This window comes from Equus caballus, unplaced genomic scaffold (genome assembly GCF_041296265.1).
Source record: "Equus caballus isolate H_3958 breed thoroughbred unplaced genomic scaffold, TB-T2T haplotype2-0000713, whole genome shotgun sequence".
NCBI classification, from domain to species: domain Eukaryota; kingdom Metazoa; phylum Chordata; class Mammalia; order Perissodactyla; family Equidae; genus Equus; species Equus caballus.
This window is the reverse complement of record NW_027221973.1, coordinates 46,313-64,518: the sequence shown is the minus strand read 5'-3', so window position 1 is coordinate 64,518 and position 18,206 is coordinate 46,313. Positions and strand designations below refer to the sequence as shown.

General features: G+C 44.9%; 2 protein-coding genes across 8 annotated transcripts in view; one reads left to right on the top strand and one right to left on the bottom strand.

The window, feature by feature from the left end:
* LOC138922301 (ATP-binding cassette sub-family D member 2-like) overlaps positions 1-18,206 on the top strand; it is a 155,810-nt gene that overhangs the window by 109,226 nt on the left and 28,378 nt on the right. For all 7 annotated transcript variants that reach the window (XR_011435374.1, XR_011435372.1, XR_011435371.1 and 4 more), the window contains one exon: positions 16,914-17,069. The gene's annotated coding sequence lies outside the window, so the exon portion shown is untranslated. The remainder of the gene's footprint in view (positions 1-16,913; positions 17,070-18,206) is intronic.
* On the bottom strand, positions 9,385-16,917 carry LOC138922300 (spermatogenesis-associated protein 31D4-like). The gene is made up of 4 exons (XM_070259048.1): positions 15,446-16,917; positions 14,659-14,704; positions 14,011-14,071; positions 9,385-13,732 (listed from the first exon to the last, which is right to left on the bottom strand). Exons 1-4 carry the CDS (start codon positions 15,641-15,643, stop codon positions 9,526-9,528), a joined length of 4,512 nt encoding a protein of 1,503 aa, XP_070115149.1. The 5' UTR covers positions 15,644-16,917; the 3' UTR covers positions 9,385-9,525.

The window sequence follows — 18,206 nt, the reverse complement described above, 5'->3', positions numbered from 1 at the left end:
CCTTCCCACCGCGTCCCCAGGGCTGCAGTATAGTGATGGGATCATAGCTGAAAGAGTTGCAAGGCATAGGCTCTGTTTAAGGAGGAGATTTAGGGGAACCTAAAGACACAAGAAACACAAAAACAAGGACACTAGAGGAAATTGAAGCCTCTGACATGCACAGCTACGGTAAATATTAAACACAGCCCAACACCTAGCCAGATGAGCATAAAACTTCACACTAAAGGTTTATTTATTTCCGTTCCTATTTCCTAATACAGCATGTCTGGCTTTCAACCAAAAATTACAAGGCATGCTAAAAGGCAAGAAAAAACAGTCTAAACAGACAAAGCAAGCATCAGATCCACATTCACATTGACACAGGTTTTGGAATTATCACACATAGAATCCAAAATAACCATGATTAGTATGTTAAGGGCTCTGATGGAAAAAATAGATGGCACACAAGAACAGATGAGGAATGTCAACAGACAGAGGGAAATTCTAAGAAAGAATCAAAAGGGAATGTTAGAAACCAAAAACACTACAAGAAATGGAGAAGGCCTGTGATTGGCTCATCTGTAGACTGCATACGGCCAAGGAAGGAATATGTGAGTTTGAATATATGTCAATAGAAACTTTGCAAACTGAAATGCACAGAGAAAAAGAAAAAAAATTTTAAAGCCCAGAATATCCAAGAACTGTGAGACAGTTTCAAAATATGTAGCGTGTGTAATTGGCATACCAGAAGGAGAAAAGAGAAAGAACAGAGTAGAAAAATATTTGAAGTAATAATGGCCAAGGATTTTCCAAAATTAATGACAGGTTAACCATAGATTGTAGAAGCTCAGAAAAGACCCCAACAAGATAAATACTAAAAAAGTCTATACTTGGACATATCGTCTTCAAACTGTAGGAAACCAAAAGATAAATCTTGAAAGAATCCAGAGGAAAATAAACACCCTACAGCTAGAGGAACAAGGATGAGAATTGTGGGATTCTCATCATAAACCATGCAAGCAAGAAGAGAGTGGAGTGAAATATTTAAAGTGTTGAAAGAAGAAAAACCACCACCCACCTAGAATTTTAGATCTAGTGAGATTATCATTCAAAAGTGAAGGAGAAATAAAACCTTTCTCAGACAAACAAAAACTGAGGGAATTCATCAGCAGCAGACCTGCTCTGCAATAAATATTTTTTAAAAGTTCCTCAGGGAGAAGGAAAATGATAACTTGGATCTTCATTAAAAAGAGGAAGAGAAGGAATAAATTAAGGTAAAATGAAACTTTTATTTTTCTTATTCTCAATTGAGCTAATAATAATAGTGACGATGTATTGGGTGATTATAGTATATGGATAAGTGAAAGGAATGAAAACAATGTTACAGAGGACTTACATTACTTATAAACGTATATTACAAACTCTACGGCAATGACTGAAATTTTTTGTAAAGAACAATTGATATAGTAAGAGATGAGAGAAAATGGAATCATATAAAATGCTTGTCTAAAACCAGAAAACTCAGAAAAAGAGAAGAAAAAAGAATAGATATAATGAATAGTAAAGAGTTATAGACATTGTAAATATGAGTCCTACCGTATTTTTAAAAAATCACTAAATATAAATGGTGTAAATTCACCAATTAAAAAACAGAGACTGTTAGTGGATAAAAAAACAAGACCCAATTAAATGTTGTATACAACATGCCCACTTTAAAAATAAAGATACAGATAGATTACAAATAAAGACAGAGAAAAATGTACCATGCCAACACTAACCAAAAGAAAACAGGAGTAACTATATAAATTTCAGACAAGGCAGACTTCAGAACAAGGAAAACTATCAGGGATAAAGAGGGGTATTACATAACCATAAAGGGTCCATGCTCCAACAAGACACACAGTCCTCAACATGTATACATCGAACAACATAGTGTCAAAATATGAGGCAAAAACTGGTAGAACTGCAAAGAGAAATAGTTGAATCTATTGTTATGTTTAGAGATTTCACCCTCTCTCTCAGAAATGGACAGATTCAGCAGGCAGAAAATCAGTATAGATGCAGTTGACCTGAACAGCACCATCAGTCAACGTGATCTAATTGATATTTTGTAGAGTACTTCATCCGATAATACACATTCTTCTCAAACTCTCATGGAACATTCACCAAGATAGACCACGTTCTTGGCCACAAAACACACTTTAACAAAAGTAAATAGAGATTGTACAAAGTATGTTTTCAGACCATAATGGAATTAAACTAGGAATGAATTGCAGAAGGATAGCTGGAAATCCTAAAATGTTTGGAGATTAAACAACACGCTACTAAACACATTGGTCAAGGAAGAAGTCTCAAAGTATTTTAAACTAAATGAAAATTAAAATAGAACTTATTAAAATTTATAAGGTATAGCAAAAGCAGTACTTAGGGGGAAATTGATAGCATTGAATGCATCTATTTGAAAAGAAAGACTTGATATTTCTGAGGGACCTGATTTACTTACCTGATTGATGTCTCTCTCTTTCCGAAATATTGGGAAACATGGACTCCTCTTTAGGTAGCACAGTGACAGAAGAAGGAGCCCCACCCCACACAGGAAGGCAGGGATGGGAATACCTAGGAACTCAAGCTGGAGCTCAGCCGTGGTGCATTAACATTCCTCAGACAAAGAGGGTGATCTGCATCACCAGAAGTGCACTGCCACCTCAGGCAGCTGGGCGTTAAGAGTGCACATTCTAGACTAGAGTTCCAGGCCCGCATCACAGAGCTTTAGCATAGACACCAAAGGTTCTTGAAGGTCTGGGAGGGGAAAACACAGAAGTGATGAACCCACAACCCTTCCCCCACCATCCAGGCCATCAAATCAGTCCACCCCTCTGAGGCCCTTTAGATACTTCCAACTTACCTTCCAACTCCACATATTCACCATAGCATATATTTCACCTTGGTGAAATTTTCTATTTATTCTGTTACCCAGCTGTTACCTAAGAGCCTTTTATTGCTTGGTGATCTCCTTTTGGACCCCCACGTCATCTTTGAAAGTCGGTCCTGTGCCCAGGGATTTACATCCCCAAGATCTACTCGGCCTTCAACTAAAACTTCCCCTCATACATAATGTGTTTTTACCTGTATGAAACCAGAAATACACTCAGCAGCAGCCCCACCTCCCGTTATCTCCTCAAAAGAATCCACTATCACCAAAAAGCATGAGAGAACAGAGTAGCCTGTATCAACCAACAGAAAGCATGAGAAAGAGGGCCACAAGGGCATGGCACATCCGTGGACCCAGGGCAAACAACTTGAAAATGTTTGGTAGCTCTTCTTTTCCCCGAATCCCTCTTAGGCTAGTCAGCCTCTAAAGGTTCTCAAATCTGGCCCCTTCCACCCATACGGTGTCTCACCCTGCTGCTCCCTCTTTTTCTCTGCCAAATCCCCTCCTCCCAGCAAAATTTTAAACTTTTCCATTATTTTACAGAGCAATTGTGCTGGACCATGACCTGCAGGGTCAAACTCATCTTGATTTAGGACTAGGCTTCTCTTTAGCATAACTTCTAGTGAGCACAGTTGTAATCATATTTGACAGTACCTTTAGATTTTTTTTGAATCACACCTATGGTTACTTCTTCCATGAAAGGTTTTATGATTTTTTTCCCCATCTACTTTCTATCTTTTCCCCAAAATTCCCATTGACATCTCTGCACCTTTTTAAACAATAATGTCATTTTTGTTGATGGTGTATATATATTTATTTCATCTCCCCCCACGCTAGCTAGTCATTTAATAGGTATAACTTTTACAGCTTCATTGTTTAGTGCTAAACTGCTGGAATGAAGCCCTGTGTCATGTCCTCCCTTTGCCTGCCCGCATTCCCTCGCTGAGTCTGATGAATCTATCTTGGCCGCAGACACCCAATCCTTTCCCTCCCATGTGAGAGGGTTTACCAGTAATGACAGCTCCTTTCTTTCCCTGTCTTCTCCCTCATCCACAGCTTCACCATCGTCTCTACCCAAAAGGAAGGTACACTTCAAGCCCACCCCTCTCATGTACCCTCCCTCGACTGCAGGAGGTCTCTGTTCAGACAAATCCCTCTATGTATCTTTGCTTCTCTGGCATTGTTTTTTTTATAGCAAGTCTGGTCCTGACTGCCCCTAAGGTCCCCAGGACTCATGATTGTAAAATCATCCTTTAAAGTCTGAGCAAGATAAGCTCCACCAACAATAGTTTCAGGTGGGGCCAGCCCCATGGTCGAGTGGTTAAGTCTGCACACTCCGCTTTGGAGGCCCAGCATTTCGCCGGTTTGGATCCCGGGAGCGAACATGGCACATTCATGGACATCCGTGTGTGTGTGTGTGTGTGTGTGTGTGTGTGTGTGTGTGTGTGTGTGTGCTGATATAGAGAGAAAGGGGAGGGAGGGAGCGGAGACAGAGACAAAATGGAGAGATATCGAAAATGGGTCAAAATACTAACGGGTACACCTGGATAAGGGGGGGAAGGTTGTTTACCATCCATGCAACTTTTCCACAAGTTTATCTTTAAATAAATACATTTTAAAAATGGACTGTTGGCTGTTGTCCCAAATTTTGCCTAACCTTTGAAATTTCGGGCTTTTATTCCCGCACCTGCCATCGCTAGCCTACCCAGACCCCAGAAGTGTGCAATGGTGACTTTAAAACAGTTGTCGCAGGTTCTGTCCCAGGCAAGAAACCCTGGATCCTCTTTGCACATTTAAAGTGTGCTAACATTTTAACAGGGTTTCACAAAATACTGGAAAAGAGCATCCCCCCCAAAATTTTTTTTTTAAAAATTATACATAATATAAAACAAGAACCAAAGGAAAGAACAAAATATTCAACATGTGTACAGCATGAAACCCCTAATTTCTTCCTTATCTGGTGCCACTGGGTCGTCCGTCTTCTGGGGTTTTGTGGTGTGAGTTGGTTTGCCGGCACTTCCTCTGCTCTGCTAGTCAGTTACCACTCCTGCACCGGATTTCCGTCTTCAAAAATTGTGTTGACATCTTTTGTCATATCTTCTCCCCTTCTTGTCATCCTCAAGGGCCTTGTTCTTTTTAAATCCTTTACTTGTTTTAGCAGCTTTATTGAAATATAGTTCACATACTATACAACTTACCCATTTAAAGTGTATAATTCCATGATTTTTAGTGTATTCACAGGTGGGTAACCATCACCACAGTCAATTTTAAAGCATTTTCATGACTTCAAAAAGAAACTTCATAACCTTTAGCTGTCATGCCCCTGTCCTCTCATCCACCCAGCCCTAAGCAACCACTAGTCTACTTCCTCTCGCTCTAGATTTCCCTGTTCTGGACATTTCGTATGAATGGAATCATATGAGGTTATTTGTGACTGGCCTCTTTCACTTCTGCATAATGTTGTCAGGGTTTGTGCATATTGTAGCATGTATCAGTACTTTTTATTGCCAAAAAATATTACATTGTGTGGATATACCGTAATTTATTTACCCATTCGTCAGTTGATGGACGTTTAGGTTGTTTCCGTCTTTTGACCGTTATGAATAATACTGCTATGGACATTTGTGTACAAGTTTTTGTGTGGACATATGTTTTCATTTCTCTTGAGTGTATAGCTAGAAGTGGAGTTTCTAGGTAATATGGTAATTCTGTGTTTAACTTTTGAGGAACTGCCAGACGGTTTTCCAAAACAGCTGCACCATTTTTCCTACCCACCAGCAGCATAGAAGGGTTTCAGTTTCTCGGCCTTCTAACACTTGCTATTATCTAACTTTCTGATTCTAGCCATCCTGTGTGTGAAGTGCTATCTCACAGTGGTTTTGATTTGCATTTCCCTGGTGACTAATGATGTGGAGCATCTTTTCATGTAATATTTTACTTTTGGGGAAGGAGAGGAGATAAAAAAGTGTTTGATCTCCTGTGTTTAACTCATCATACAGTAGCTCGTTTTAAATGTATTACAGGAAAGAAACTTTCTTCTAAATATTTGAAAACACTTGCATGGTGATGTGAAGTCCTTATCACATGTACAGTTTTCTCCTTCTGTGCTCTCTACGTGCTGCAGTCACTGTGTGACTGAGGGACTGCAACACCGTGCACTGCATTTGCTTAGGAAGATTCCTTTCTGCGTGGGGTGGAGGGAGGAGTTAATTCAGTGACTTCTCAGGCTTGACTACAGGGCTGAGCAGAACTGATGGCCAGAGCATCTGAAGCTCAGTGCGTTTCCTCCCCATGGCTCTGTCCATCTGTTTTGGGTCAGTGAGCTCCACAGGTAGTAAATGTCAAAGAAACGTGAGAGCTGTGACATGGGCACAAAGCATACACCTGAGAGACGGATGGCAGGATGTTCCCATGGGCTTTTGCCCCTTAACCGTAGTGTAGGAGACGGGCCGTATCACACGTGCCAGATGATAACTGTGAAAGTGGGGTAAGGGGTACATGGGAAGTTCCACTGCTCTCGTGCATGTTTAAACATTTCTGTAATAGAAGCTTAAAATAATGAAAGAAGCTGGGTGCCTCCTAAAGAGAGGGAGGGGACGAGAGGATACCTGGCAAGGGGGCTCAGTCCGTCAAGACGAGGGTTTAGCTCTCTCAATAAGGACATTTCAGGAAGTGTAATCATTGAGGTTAGGAAGGAAACCTCTTTTCATATAACAGGAAAGAAGGAAAGGAGGAACGGGAAAAGGTTTTTGTGAAGCTTTATTGATGGAAAGTTCCTGTCTCATGACTTCTAGTTCCTCTGTGATCAGTGGTCCAGCACATCTACTGAGCAAATGGAGACAGCCTAAATTTGAGGAAAGTGAAGGAGATTTGAAATAGATTTGAGTGTCCCTGGAGAGAGAATGGAATAAGGAAACAGCGACCTAAGCTCCATTTGTCTTGTTCTCATGTTAGTAAGCATGGGATAATTCTTTGTGGAATGAGTGAGTGATTCCCAGCTAGTGCTAGGGCTGAATTTACTGTGGCATCGGTAGACTCCATTGTGAGATTTAATCCAATAGTGATCAATTAGTTATAGGAAGGCATTTCTGGGAAAGGCAGAGAGATGGGATTTTGCCAGACAGGCAGGATTAAAAGGGATTGGATGGGGCCCATTAGTAGTGGAGCTTTTTAAATGTTGGTTAGCTGACAGACCATCGAGTCTACCCCGGAGAGGGAGGAAATGTAAACAAGAGCTTGACCGACAGACAAGGAGTAAGTGGAAAAATGAAGGGCCTGGAGTTGAAAAGTTAACAAGGGGCATATGAATCAGAAGAATGAGAGACGAGGCCAAGGGGTGGAATGTCCGACTGTAATAATCTGGATGGCTGAAGTGTTCCTGGTGATAAGCTCTGGAGTGTGGCAGTAACTACACTGGAATGGAAGGAAAGGACCCTAAGATGAGATGATGCAGAAACTGAGAGGCTGGTCTTTGGCTGGTCTATCCACATCGATGGTAGAGCCCTCCATGGCCTCCTCACCTCTTCAAGTCTCCTGCCCTGGGCCCCATCCCCCTCCCAGGACCTCCACAGAATCTGCATTCTTTCTTTGACCTCAAGTTTCAGACATTGTGGGTTCAATGGCATAACTCTGGACAAGAAGATACAAGTGTGGAGTGAGAGAGGCTGTAGTGGACACCGGTTTTGTTTTTGGTCTTTGTTTTAACACCTAGCATTCACAAGCCTTTCTGGGAAAACTACCTCCAGTGCCCTCTGGGATACTCACCCCATTTGTGTAGTGTGTGTGTGTGTGTGTGTGTGCGCGCGTGCGTGTTCGGTTTTGTTACAATAGTTACCATTATACTTGTATCTTTTCTAATGTCCTCAAATTCCTTTCCCTTACTCGGAGTCTTATTTCGTTTGTCACCTATATCTTGACCCCCTCTTATTACTTATAGAACAATCATTTTATTCTATTTTTCCCTTTTTTTCTCCCTTCCATTTTTAAAATCATGTTGTTTTTAGAAAACAAAATTGGTATTTTATTTTTCCACCCTTGTAGCCATCTTTATTTTACTTAGACGTCTACAACTTAATGTATTTAACGCTCACCATCATAATGCTTTTTGAATTTTGCCCCAGTTGACACTCAGCCAATTTTTGAGTCCCAGTCTGTCTAAGTGGAGTTGCCTTTCCTCCAAACCCCTATTGTAAGGGTGGGTATGAGTGCAGTCCATGGTGAGACCCCCATATATCTGTAACCTGGTGCATAGTCTGGGACTCACCTCTGGTTCATGAGCTGCAGGTGTTCTGGGGGAGACCAGCCATGGCTCCACCAAGGCCGTGAATATCAGAGGCGGCACTTCCATCCCGATAGGCGAACTGTACACACTAAGGGCAAGATCTTGTATATTCCTATTAAGCATAGATGGAAGGAAGGCAGCAAGATCACCTTCCCCAAAGAGGGGGATGCCATGCCTGATGACCTCCCTGCAGATATTGTTTAGTATTCAAAGAACAGCCCAGTGCCTTTTTGGAATAAGGCATCAGTGTGCTGTGCAGTGCCTGGATCAGCCTCAAGGTGGTGATGCCTGGATCAGATTGAGGAGGGGGCGGGGGGAACAGGACAGGGTCACCATATGGATGATGAGGCATAAAGCTTTGTTCTACCGGCAAGGTCCTTCTTTCCCCTCTTCATTTTTTCTTCCCTGCTCGCTTACTCCAAGTCATCTTTTCCTTACTCTCAGCTTTATTTTATCCTGGGAGGTAGGTGGCTCCCCCGTCAACATTGTTACTACTGGCAGCTGAGTGATGCTTTTGCTCTGCAACAAAATATCATTTGGCAGTCTGAAGAAATACCTACAGAGGGGAACCACTTCCCCCAGGTGCCTTTCCAGTAGGGAAACCTCAATGTAAAGTTTAAAGTATTCTTCCCTAACACATTAATATACTCACATGACAGATTCTTAAGGAGTGTCTGTGCTGTTCCTAGCCCCTCCCCCACCAGCCCAGGATCCACTGCAGCAATACCCTCCCCCACCCCCCAAATCCCATTCAGGGTTCACCCACCTGTGGGGTCCTCTGGTCACTGACCTCTAAATCATGATGAAGCCACTGCTTTTTCTTCATTGTTGTTTTATGAATTGCATACCCATTCTTGACCCTCTTCGGATAGAGAACACCTGTTTTCCCTACTCTCTGAAGGATGTAAAACATTCAGTGAGCGGAAGGTGTGGGCTGCTCTACACTTTCGTTAAGGCTAAGCGAAGAGGCAGGAGGCAGAGCCCACCTCCTCAAACTTCATCAGGGGAGGAAATGGGCTTTTGGGGGCACGTGATATCTCTTTGTCAACAAGAGCTCCAGAGCACTGGTGACCTTTTAGAAGCCAGAGGAAGCAATCAGTAAGAGCTGAACTCACTCCTCCTTTTCCCTAAGCACAAGCCCTGAGTTACCTGAAACCCATGCCCCCAACACAGGACACAGAAAAGACATCACTATTATTAGAGAATCATTTATTGGGGAGAATTAATATTCTCCACAAGAAGGAATTATTTTGCGGTGGGAAATTTTCCGCTCTCGAAACGCTGGAAAAGCGTTTTCTGTTGACATAGAGACGGATCCCTAAACATAGTGCCTTTAGCAGTGGTGAGAACAGCTGGAGGCCCCTGGGCCGGCTTGACGCCTGCAGGTGGAGCTTGGATGGGGCACATGCTCCCTGCGAGGCACAGATAAGGGACGCTTCTTATCCAATAGCTGATCTTTAAACGCCATGACTTTCTGAGGGTGTCTGTTCTGGTCTCTGATCCGTCTAGAACATGTAGGATAATTCTGGCCAGCAAAGACAACTTCTTGGTGGCAGGACTTGGTGCTTGGCACTTTACAGGAGGGAGCCCTGTAGTTGGAAGGATGCCCCTGGACGGGCTCTGCCTGGGCCTGCTCTTCTGCCTTCTGGTCAGTTTTCACAAACTTTCTCAGGGAAGGAAGGGGCTCTTGAGGGCGGGTGACCTCTGCTGCACACCGCTCCCCCACTTTCTCCACTGGGAACTTCCCAGGGACTGTCCTGGTCTTCTGAGCTGTGGTGGTCCCAGTAATGGCAGCTCTCCCTTTAACCAGGCCTCTGCTCTGTGCAGATGATATGGGGCTGCCCTTTTCCTGGGGATGTTCTTGGTTTTTGCCTTTTGTCCCAGGACGAAGCCATTGAAAAATGTGGTTCATCTTTTTTCTGAACAGACTTTCAGGAGGAGGCTGTGCCTTCTGTGATGAGGTCTGGGAAGACTTGCTCCCAAGCGTCTCCTCTGATGCTGTGATCTGAGTAGGGAAACTCTTTCTTGTAGGTTGGCATGTCCCCAACCCTGCATCCCCTCCACCAAGCTCTTCTTTGCTGGTGCCCAGAGGGCTCACTCTCATTGTAGCTGGTGGGAATTTCTTATCCTCGTACCTCTTTCGGTCTTTCTTGGGGACCCAAGGCTCCTGCCGCTGCTGCCTGCTGATCCCAGTGTCCTCCAGACGTACATGCAGCACCTGGGAAGCTCCCATGTCCCCACTGGAGACACCGTGGGCATGAGTCAGTGAGGCCTTGTAAGTCAAGCTCTCTGAGGAAGGGGACCTGTCAGTGTGTTGGCCTTGGACCTGGCTCTGATTCCTCTTCTCTAGTTTCGACTTTAATTCCCTAAACAGATGTTCCTTAAGATCCGATGACTTTGGGTCTTGGGGAACTTGTCTTTTTGGTGCAGGGCTTTCAATGGTCCCAGTAATTTCTATTTTACTGTGATTCTCACGTATCCTTTGGGAGCTTCCTGGCTTGCTGGTTGTCAACACATTACCAGTTTTTGACTGCAGAGCGTTGAGCTCCTTGGCCCTGAATATGTCCCTGGCCGTGCTGTGCACGGAAAAGGGTTCCGACTTCATCTTTTTGTCCTGTCGCCCTTCTCTTCTATCACTGGGACTCACTCTCTCATCCTTTGTCTCATGTTTGGCACCAGCTTGCCTTGCAGGCAGCTCTGGGGGGCATCTGTTGCCTAGCTGAGTAAATTTCTGACTCGCTTTGCCTGTGATGCCACATGTGACAGGCAGATGAGTCTGTCTGGCACCCTTACTCCTCTGAACAACCTCTGCAATCTCTTGGTTGATACCAGAGGGTGATTGTCTCGGCACCCCTTGTCCTTGCCTGCCCATAGGTGAAGTAGCAGGGCAAAGACGATCCAGGACCAGGGCTGTATTTGTTGTTTCCGCTTTTTCTTGAAGAACAGATTTAGAGCTTCCTCTATGGGGCTCGAAGTCCTCGGATTTGGAGTCCACTCCCAAAGTTGGGTTATTTGAGGGGGGACAGTAGAAATAGGGCAAGGACTGGGATGCAGCATCTTCCGATTTAAACGCCTGTATGGATTCAAGGACCCTGCAGGGAAGGCCCCACTCCATTCTCATACGAAAGCTTTTAATATGGCTTTCCATCATCTGTTGTGCACTGGAATCAATGAAGCAAAGCTCCTGGAAGGTATTCAGGGAGGAGTCCCCACCCACTGAAGGTGGCAAACTCCTCTGTGTTATTTGGGTGCGGGATTTGTCAGAAAGCAGCAATGTCTGCTTGCTGGCATGCCATGAACAGCGCACCGTCCCAGGGAGCCGAGCCTCACTGATTTCCTCAAACTTCTTGCTCAAATGTGCTTTCAGGACATTTTCAAGTTGTTTCTGATCTAGACTTTCCTCCAAGGCCCTTGAATTTTTCCCTGACAGACTTGCCACGTGACTATTTAGGTCTTTCTCAGAGTCATATGCCGGATCCTTATCTGAAGAGCTCTCTGGGTCACTCAACAGATGAGCTTTTGGGCCGTTCTCTGGGCTGTGCCCCCGATCCTTCCCCATCTCCTTCTCTACCTGAAGCAGTTCTGAACCCCTCTCATGGAAGCTTTTGGATTGGCTCAATCCAACATTTAGATCTTTGTTCACCGAGATCCGTGAGAGTCCACGATTGCTCTCTGACTTAGCTATCTCTGAGAAATCTCTTGGAGGCATCATCAGTGACAGACACTCACAGATCCTGCGGGGCAGGCCCCACCGGTGTTGGATGAGCCTCTTTCGAAGGTGATGTTCCAGTTTCTTCCTCAGCTCATCACTGAGAGGAAACTCTACGGGAAGGATGGAGATGGAGGCATGGGCCTGGGAGGCCTGATGGTAAGGAAAGTTGGGAGCTGAAGAACAAAATTCTTCCTGAGATCTTTGGACTACAGAGGGGGAACCCCACAAACTTTCCTGTTGCTTCTGCAACACTTTCCATTCCAGTTGTTGAATTTCAGATGAGGTGAGAGACTCTGATTCATCCTGGGGTCTATGGCGACACACCGCACAGATCCTTATCTGGGGTAGAGGACCAGATGGTAGGATTGGGAGTGGGGATTTAAGGTGGGCCTGGGACTTGACCTGAGTGAGAGGTAGGGGCTGGGATTGGGGCAGGGTTTGAGGCAAGTGTTGGGGCTGGATCTCAGGCAAGGATGGAGGTGGGCGATGGAGAGGTACTGGGGATTCTTGGCCCGTGGAGGCATTTGGGATGGTATTGAAAAGGAAGATTGTGGTGCAGTCACTTGAGTCACGGATAGCAGAGGGCAAGGACTTGCTGTGCAGAGATGGAAGACCCCAGAAGAGCTGCATACATTTTTCCTGTAAATGGTCCTCCAAGATTTTAGGATATGGGGGCTGCTCATGCATGTGCAGCTCCTTTGGTATGCCTGCACTGCTCCAGAAAGGAAGGGAGAATGCTGAGTCACACTCATCAGCATTTGACTCTAACGTTTTCCCCGAAGGATTTAGTTGGTGGCCTGGCCTAAGTTTTTTTGGAAAAGAACCCTTCTCCTTCTCCTTTTCTTTCCACATCAGGAAATCACTCCTCTTTCGGACTTGTCTCTCCAGGAGTGCCAGGACATGAGGGCTGAGAAATGAGAGGTTACCAGGCTCTATAAGGTTAGCTGTAGGGTGTCTCTCCAGAGAGGACTCTGAAGAATGGAGGGCAAGAAACTCTCGATTAAAATCACATGGTGCCAAGGTGGAAGGTGCTAAGAACAAGTCTTTGGCACAAGCTTGCCACCAGGATAATTCTGAAATTGACAGGCTTGAATGGTCAGTGCCTCTGACTGTTGGGACATAAGTGGACAACCCACCAGGGCTATCTGGAGATGAGTTCTCTGGAACAGACTTCAATAAGATGGAAACCGATTTAGATTTAGTCACAGTTAAAGGGTGGTCTGTCGGTGGTGAGACAGACAGGCTTGGTGGTGTGTGATGACAAGCCAGTGAATCAGTGGGATTGATTATCTGGGACAAATTTGGTAAGGGGTTAATATCTTGGCAAAGGGTGCGGTCAAGAGAGAAGATCGTATTCAGAGACAGAGTGGCCTCTGGTTGGAGAATAGGACCCGTTGCCTGGGTGTCATGTGGTGGCAGAGGGGGAAGGGCAAGGGGTTGGGGTGGGGAACGGTCTGCTGGGAATTTGGACTCCAAGGGAGGAAAAGACTCTTGTGGCATAGAGTGAGCCGGTGGTGAGGGTGAAACAAAGTCAGCTAAGGGTGTCATTGGGTTAGGTGAGAGGACGGAGGGGGGCGGTGGGGAAGGGTCAGGTGGAGGGGATGGTGTTAGGTCTCCTGGAAGGACTTCTGAGAAGGCAGAGGACAGAGTGAATGATGACTCAGTCCCAGAAGCTGTGGAAGCCACAGAGGACACAGAGGCGGTATCATCTTCCAGGTCCTCCAGGAGCCGATTGATCTCAGCAGTTGTGCTATTACACACCTCACAGGAGGGGTCTGGGCATAATAGTTGACGAAAGCGGGTGGTATCGAGAGGCCGGCCTAGGGGCCTGCGGGAGACAGGAAGTAGAAAACTGTAGCCAGGACCAGAACAAGGAAAGGAGGACCTGCTGGCCTGTCAGGGGAGGGGCCACCTGAAGCCTGCTCCCCCTTCACAATGCCCCACGTCTATGACTTCACCATACACTCAGCAGCCCTCACCCCAAGGCCTTCATTCACATACCCGTTCCTATGGCAAACCCCTCCCATGACTACTGCAGGCTGTACTGAATCCCTGGAATTGCAGAGAACATGTTAAAGAGGGATCAGGAAAGAAAAGACTAGTCACCTTTTCAGAATAGAAATTAGCCTCCTTTTCTCCTCTGTTTCCCTCTGGTAATTTCTCCAACCTGGGAAACCAGAAGAGTGAATTACATGTAATAAAGGTAGAAGCATAGGTGTTACACGGGAGTCCCTTTATGGGAGACCCTTGGGATATTAACGGGCTATTAACTCTGAAAGCCCCAAGAATCAGTAGATGTGGTCAAACGGTCAATGATAATATTAATAAGGTTCACATGTGTTTGTTGCTTCATTTATAAAGTACTGTCACATACATATATGTTCAAAACCACCATGTGAGGAACATAGGTCAATGGTTACCTCGAGGAGTCTGATCATCCAGGAAGTCAACGTAGTTTCTACAAGGTCAGGAGACAGAAGTTCTGACTCTTGACGTCTCCCACGGCCACCCACTGGGCAACACCCATTGTCCAGGCCCATCACTGCTTCATGCCCAGAGCTGGGCAGAGCAGGAATCTGAGAAATGTCTCGGGTTCTGACTACCTTCCCATGAGCCTTTCCTCTGAGGCCTCTATCTTCTGAGAGGGACTCTATCTAGCGACTGACATCCTCGGAGACCATGGACCTGGGACCTCATGGAGAGGACAGGAAGGGTCACCCTTGGAGAGCTCAGGTGGGATAGGTGGAACCTTACCACTTGGTGTTCCACCTCTTCTTCTCCTCTTGGCTCTGCCCTGACGCTGAGAACAAAAAGAAAAGAATGAGGAGCGAGGACTTAGTTGGCTTGCTCCTCTCTCTAGGAAACTCAGATATTCATCCAAGATTAATGTCACTCTCCATTTTTATTACTAGCACTTTGTGTTCTTTCCCTTTCTGAATTTCTAAAGGTGATAAGATACTTTCAATTTTTCCTTCTTTGAAAAACTCGAAGGAGGATTTTTGGCTGGAGTCCACACTTGATCTTCTCAGTCAGAAGTCCTCTGCTCAAGGAGGGCATAAACTCTGAGGCCCACAGTCACATCTGTGCTTCCTCAGATAGGACCCTGTATCCTGGGACAGAGCTCACACTCCAGTGTCGGAGGCTCAGCCCTGCTCTCCTGATCTGCCCAATACAAAGGACAGTTTGGTCGAATGACGCCCGACATGGGAATGTGACTCATGATCCAGTGTTGGGAACAGTGTTCTCCTACACAGATCCCAAACTCTCTAAATAACCTAATGCAGGGCCGTGAAATCAGTGATGGGATTTTATCCAGGAATCCTCCACCACACCCAGATGGTCTGTGAGTTTTAAATGGGAAACAGTCCCAGCTGAACCCCTAGTCCTGCCTGGCCTATTCCCCTAGAAGGATGATGTTCTATCCTCTATTCAGACTTGCCATCTTAGGAGTCTCTCTGGACCAACTCATTTAAAAATGTGGGACTAGAAATGGAAACAACAATAAAAAATCCCTGTTCGTGGCTTGCCCAGGGATCCTTACCTTTTGGTAGATTTTGGTTTTCCAGAAGGTTGGTAAAGATGGAATCCCCACCAGGAAGCACAGGAACAGAAGAAGCAACCACAACCCACACACGATGGTGAGGTTGTGGTCACTATCTAAGAATGTTGAGCAGATGCTCAAAAACAACTCAATATGGCTATTCAGAAATGAGAGAACATTCCATTGACTGAACTCCATTTTCTGAATCGCAAGGCTGCCTGAGGCAACTGAGCTCTGAGAGTGTCCACACTTGCCTATAATCCCAGGCCTGCATCACAGAGCACTGAAGAGTCACAAAGGGTTTCAGAGGGTGGGGGAGGGGACATGCAGAGGGTGTGCCCATGGCCCCTTCCCCCCACCAGCCCAGCTGATCTCTCCATCCATCCTGGGCCCTCCAGGTCCCTCTGCCCTACCCTGCCATCCTATTTTCCAACTCTGTCCGTTCATCATATCATACAATTACATTAATGGAATTTTCTGCCTGTTCCACCTGTACTCCAGATATTACCTGGGCCCCCTTTACTGTTTGGAGAGCTTGACTTTGGTTTCACCAATTCCACTGCCTCGAAGTCTGAAATGCTCCCTGGAATTTTTGCTAGTACCCAGACATTTACACTCAGAATCATATATGTCCTCAAATCCATCTTTCCTTTAGAATGTTTTTGCCTTACATGAACCCTGATATAGAACTTAAAGTTCTTTACTCATTTGGTTTTGTGAATGTTGAATAACAAATTTTAGTTTTTTGCTTCAGTCAGCCTTTACCGTCTTCAGCCAGTGGGGCTGACTCAAATAATTGAAATGAATAATTCATTATTCAACATTCACAAGACTAAAATCAGTACGGGCACACCTCACTTAATGAAAGGGACATGTTTTGAGAAATGCATCATTAGGCACTTTCACTGTTGTGTGAACATCACACAGTGTACTTACACAAACCTAAGTGGTAGAGCCTACTACACACCCAGGCTATGTGGTGCTACCCGTATGGGACCACTGTCATATATGTGGTCCATTAGTGACCGAAACATCGTTAATATTGTTACATGGTGCGTGACTGTGGTGGATGACAATGACAAAATGGAGTACCATCTTCAAGGCTTCTAAAATGGAGCTGGGAGGCCATTAAGGAAGTGGGGCTTATGCTTCTACACCACATCCACCACCAGATGTTAACTGAACTTTTGAGCTTTACCTGACAGCAGAGGTCACATCTTGAAGTGTTTCCTCATTCCAAGAAGGGACAGTCTCCCTAGGACCAACTATGTTCTGGCAAGTCAGCTCACCCCATGCCAGAAGCAGTCATTAACTGTTCACTGTAGACCTTTGTAAGCCTGTGTCCTTTCCTTTTATCTACCCCTGCCTCCTTTGTCTTCCTAGGAGCACATTTGAGCTTCTACTCGAATCTACATCTCCTGAATTGCAATTCTTGAGACCCCAAATAAACTTTTTGGTTCTTTTGCAGTTTATGCCTCTTATTTGCTGACTTTACATGGTGACAGAAGTGGGATCCCTAGCTACTGACCTTCAATTCTGGTGCCACTTCACAGACACAAGCAAGGTGCCTGCAAAGAATCTTTTGTGCTCTGTCGTCTCCTCCTGGTGGCTCTGGTTCCTGGTGGTAAGTCCTCCTGGGCCTGGACCTCCCATTTTTGGTAGAGGTCCAGACTTTATGTAGGCGTCCTTTGATACTGGTTCTGGCCATCCTTCCATTGTCAGCTTTGTTAGAAACTTCTGTTCCTTTCACTCTTTTTTTGGGCCTTTGATCCTTTGGTAAGTTCATACAAATGAGAAATCCATTTTCTAAGAGGACCACCAAAGAACAGCCCCACTCTGGCACTCCTGCTGGTTTTGTCTTTAAAGAATACAGACCTTCTACATGTAGATTTTTGTCCCACTGGGCTCAGATTACTCAGGGTGGTTTAAGGCTTCACTGGCCTAAATGGGGCTCCTTTGAAATTCCTAAATTGGTTTATCTGTGCACTCAATTGGAAAAAGCCTATCAAACCAAACAAATAAAATGGGAAACTTTTTAAAATTGGTATCTTGAGGCCTCTAAATGAAACACTGTAAAGGACACTTCTTTGCAAGCCATAACAATGTCATAACTAAGAATTTCAAATGATTAAATGTAAGTGCCATAGATAAAAGAATATTAACTCCTCCTGTATTCGTCAGGGTTCTCTGGAGAACCAAGGAGATTATCTATATATATATAATATATATTAATATTGATATATAATAGAATATATAATCCATTGTATCTATATTTAAATTCATTTATTTAGTTCTATAAATTACATATATACACATAAAATTTATATATAAAAGAAACTTTGGCCTTGCCCCTAACTGCCTCAAAGAATTTAAGACAGAAGTCCTGTTCCAGGAAGGAGCTGTCAACGTAGGGAACTCTAGATGTGGTAGAGAAGGAGGTACCTAGCCGGGCCCATTTTACACAAGTTCTCTCTCATTTGTTTAGAGATGGCCCAGCAAACATTTGGTTTTCTGTCTCCCTGTGAATTGGCTTCCTCCTCTTTGAAGTCCCAAACCATGACCCCCAACCCCGCGCCTTTGTAAAATATCTAAACCCTAACCATAGGCCTGGCAGACACGCTGTAGACTGAGCAGCAGCATGAAGACCAGGGTCAACCTGATGACATTGTGGGTGGGACTACTGGCTGTTTGTCCACATCCTTGTCCTGGGCGCCCAGGAAGGCAGTCACCCAGCAACTTGCAGTGAGGTGTGGCGTGTGAC

Excerpts from the sequence above, each read along its gene's own strand:
- LOC138922300 (XM_070259048.1), bottom strand. The coding sequence starts at position 15,643 with ATGGAGTTCAGTCAATGGAATGTTCTCTCATTTCTGAATAGCCATATT. Across the intron at positions 14,072-14,658 it reads AAGAGGTGGAACACCAAGTG|GTTGGAGAAATTACCAGAGG; the intron begins GTAAGGTTCCAC and ends CTGGTTTCCCAG. Across the intron at positions 13,733-14,010 it reads CTAATTTCTATTCTGAAAAG|GCCCCTAGGCCGGCCTCTCG; the intron begins GTGACTAGTCTT and ends TGTCTCCCGCAG.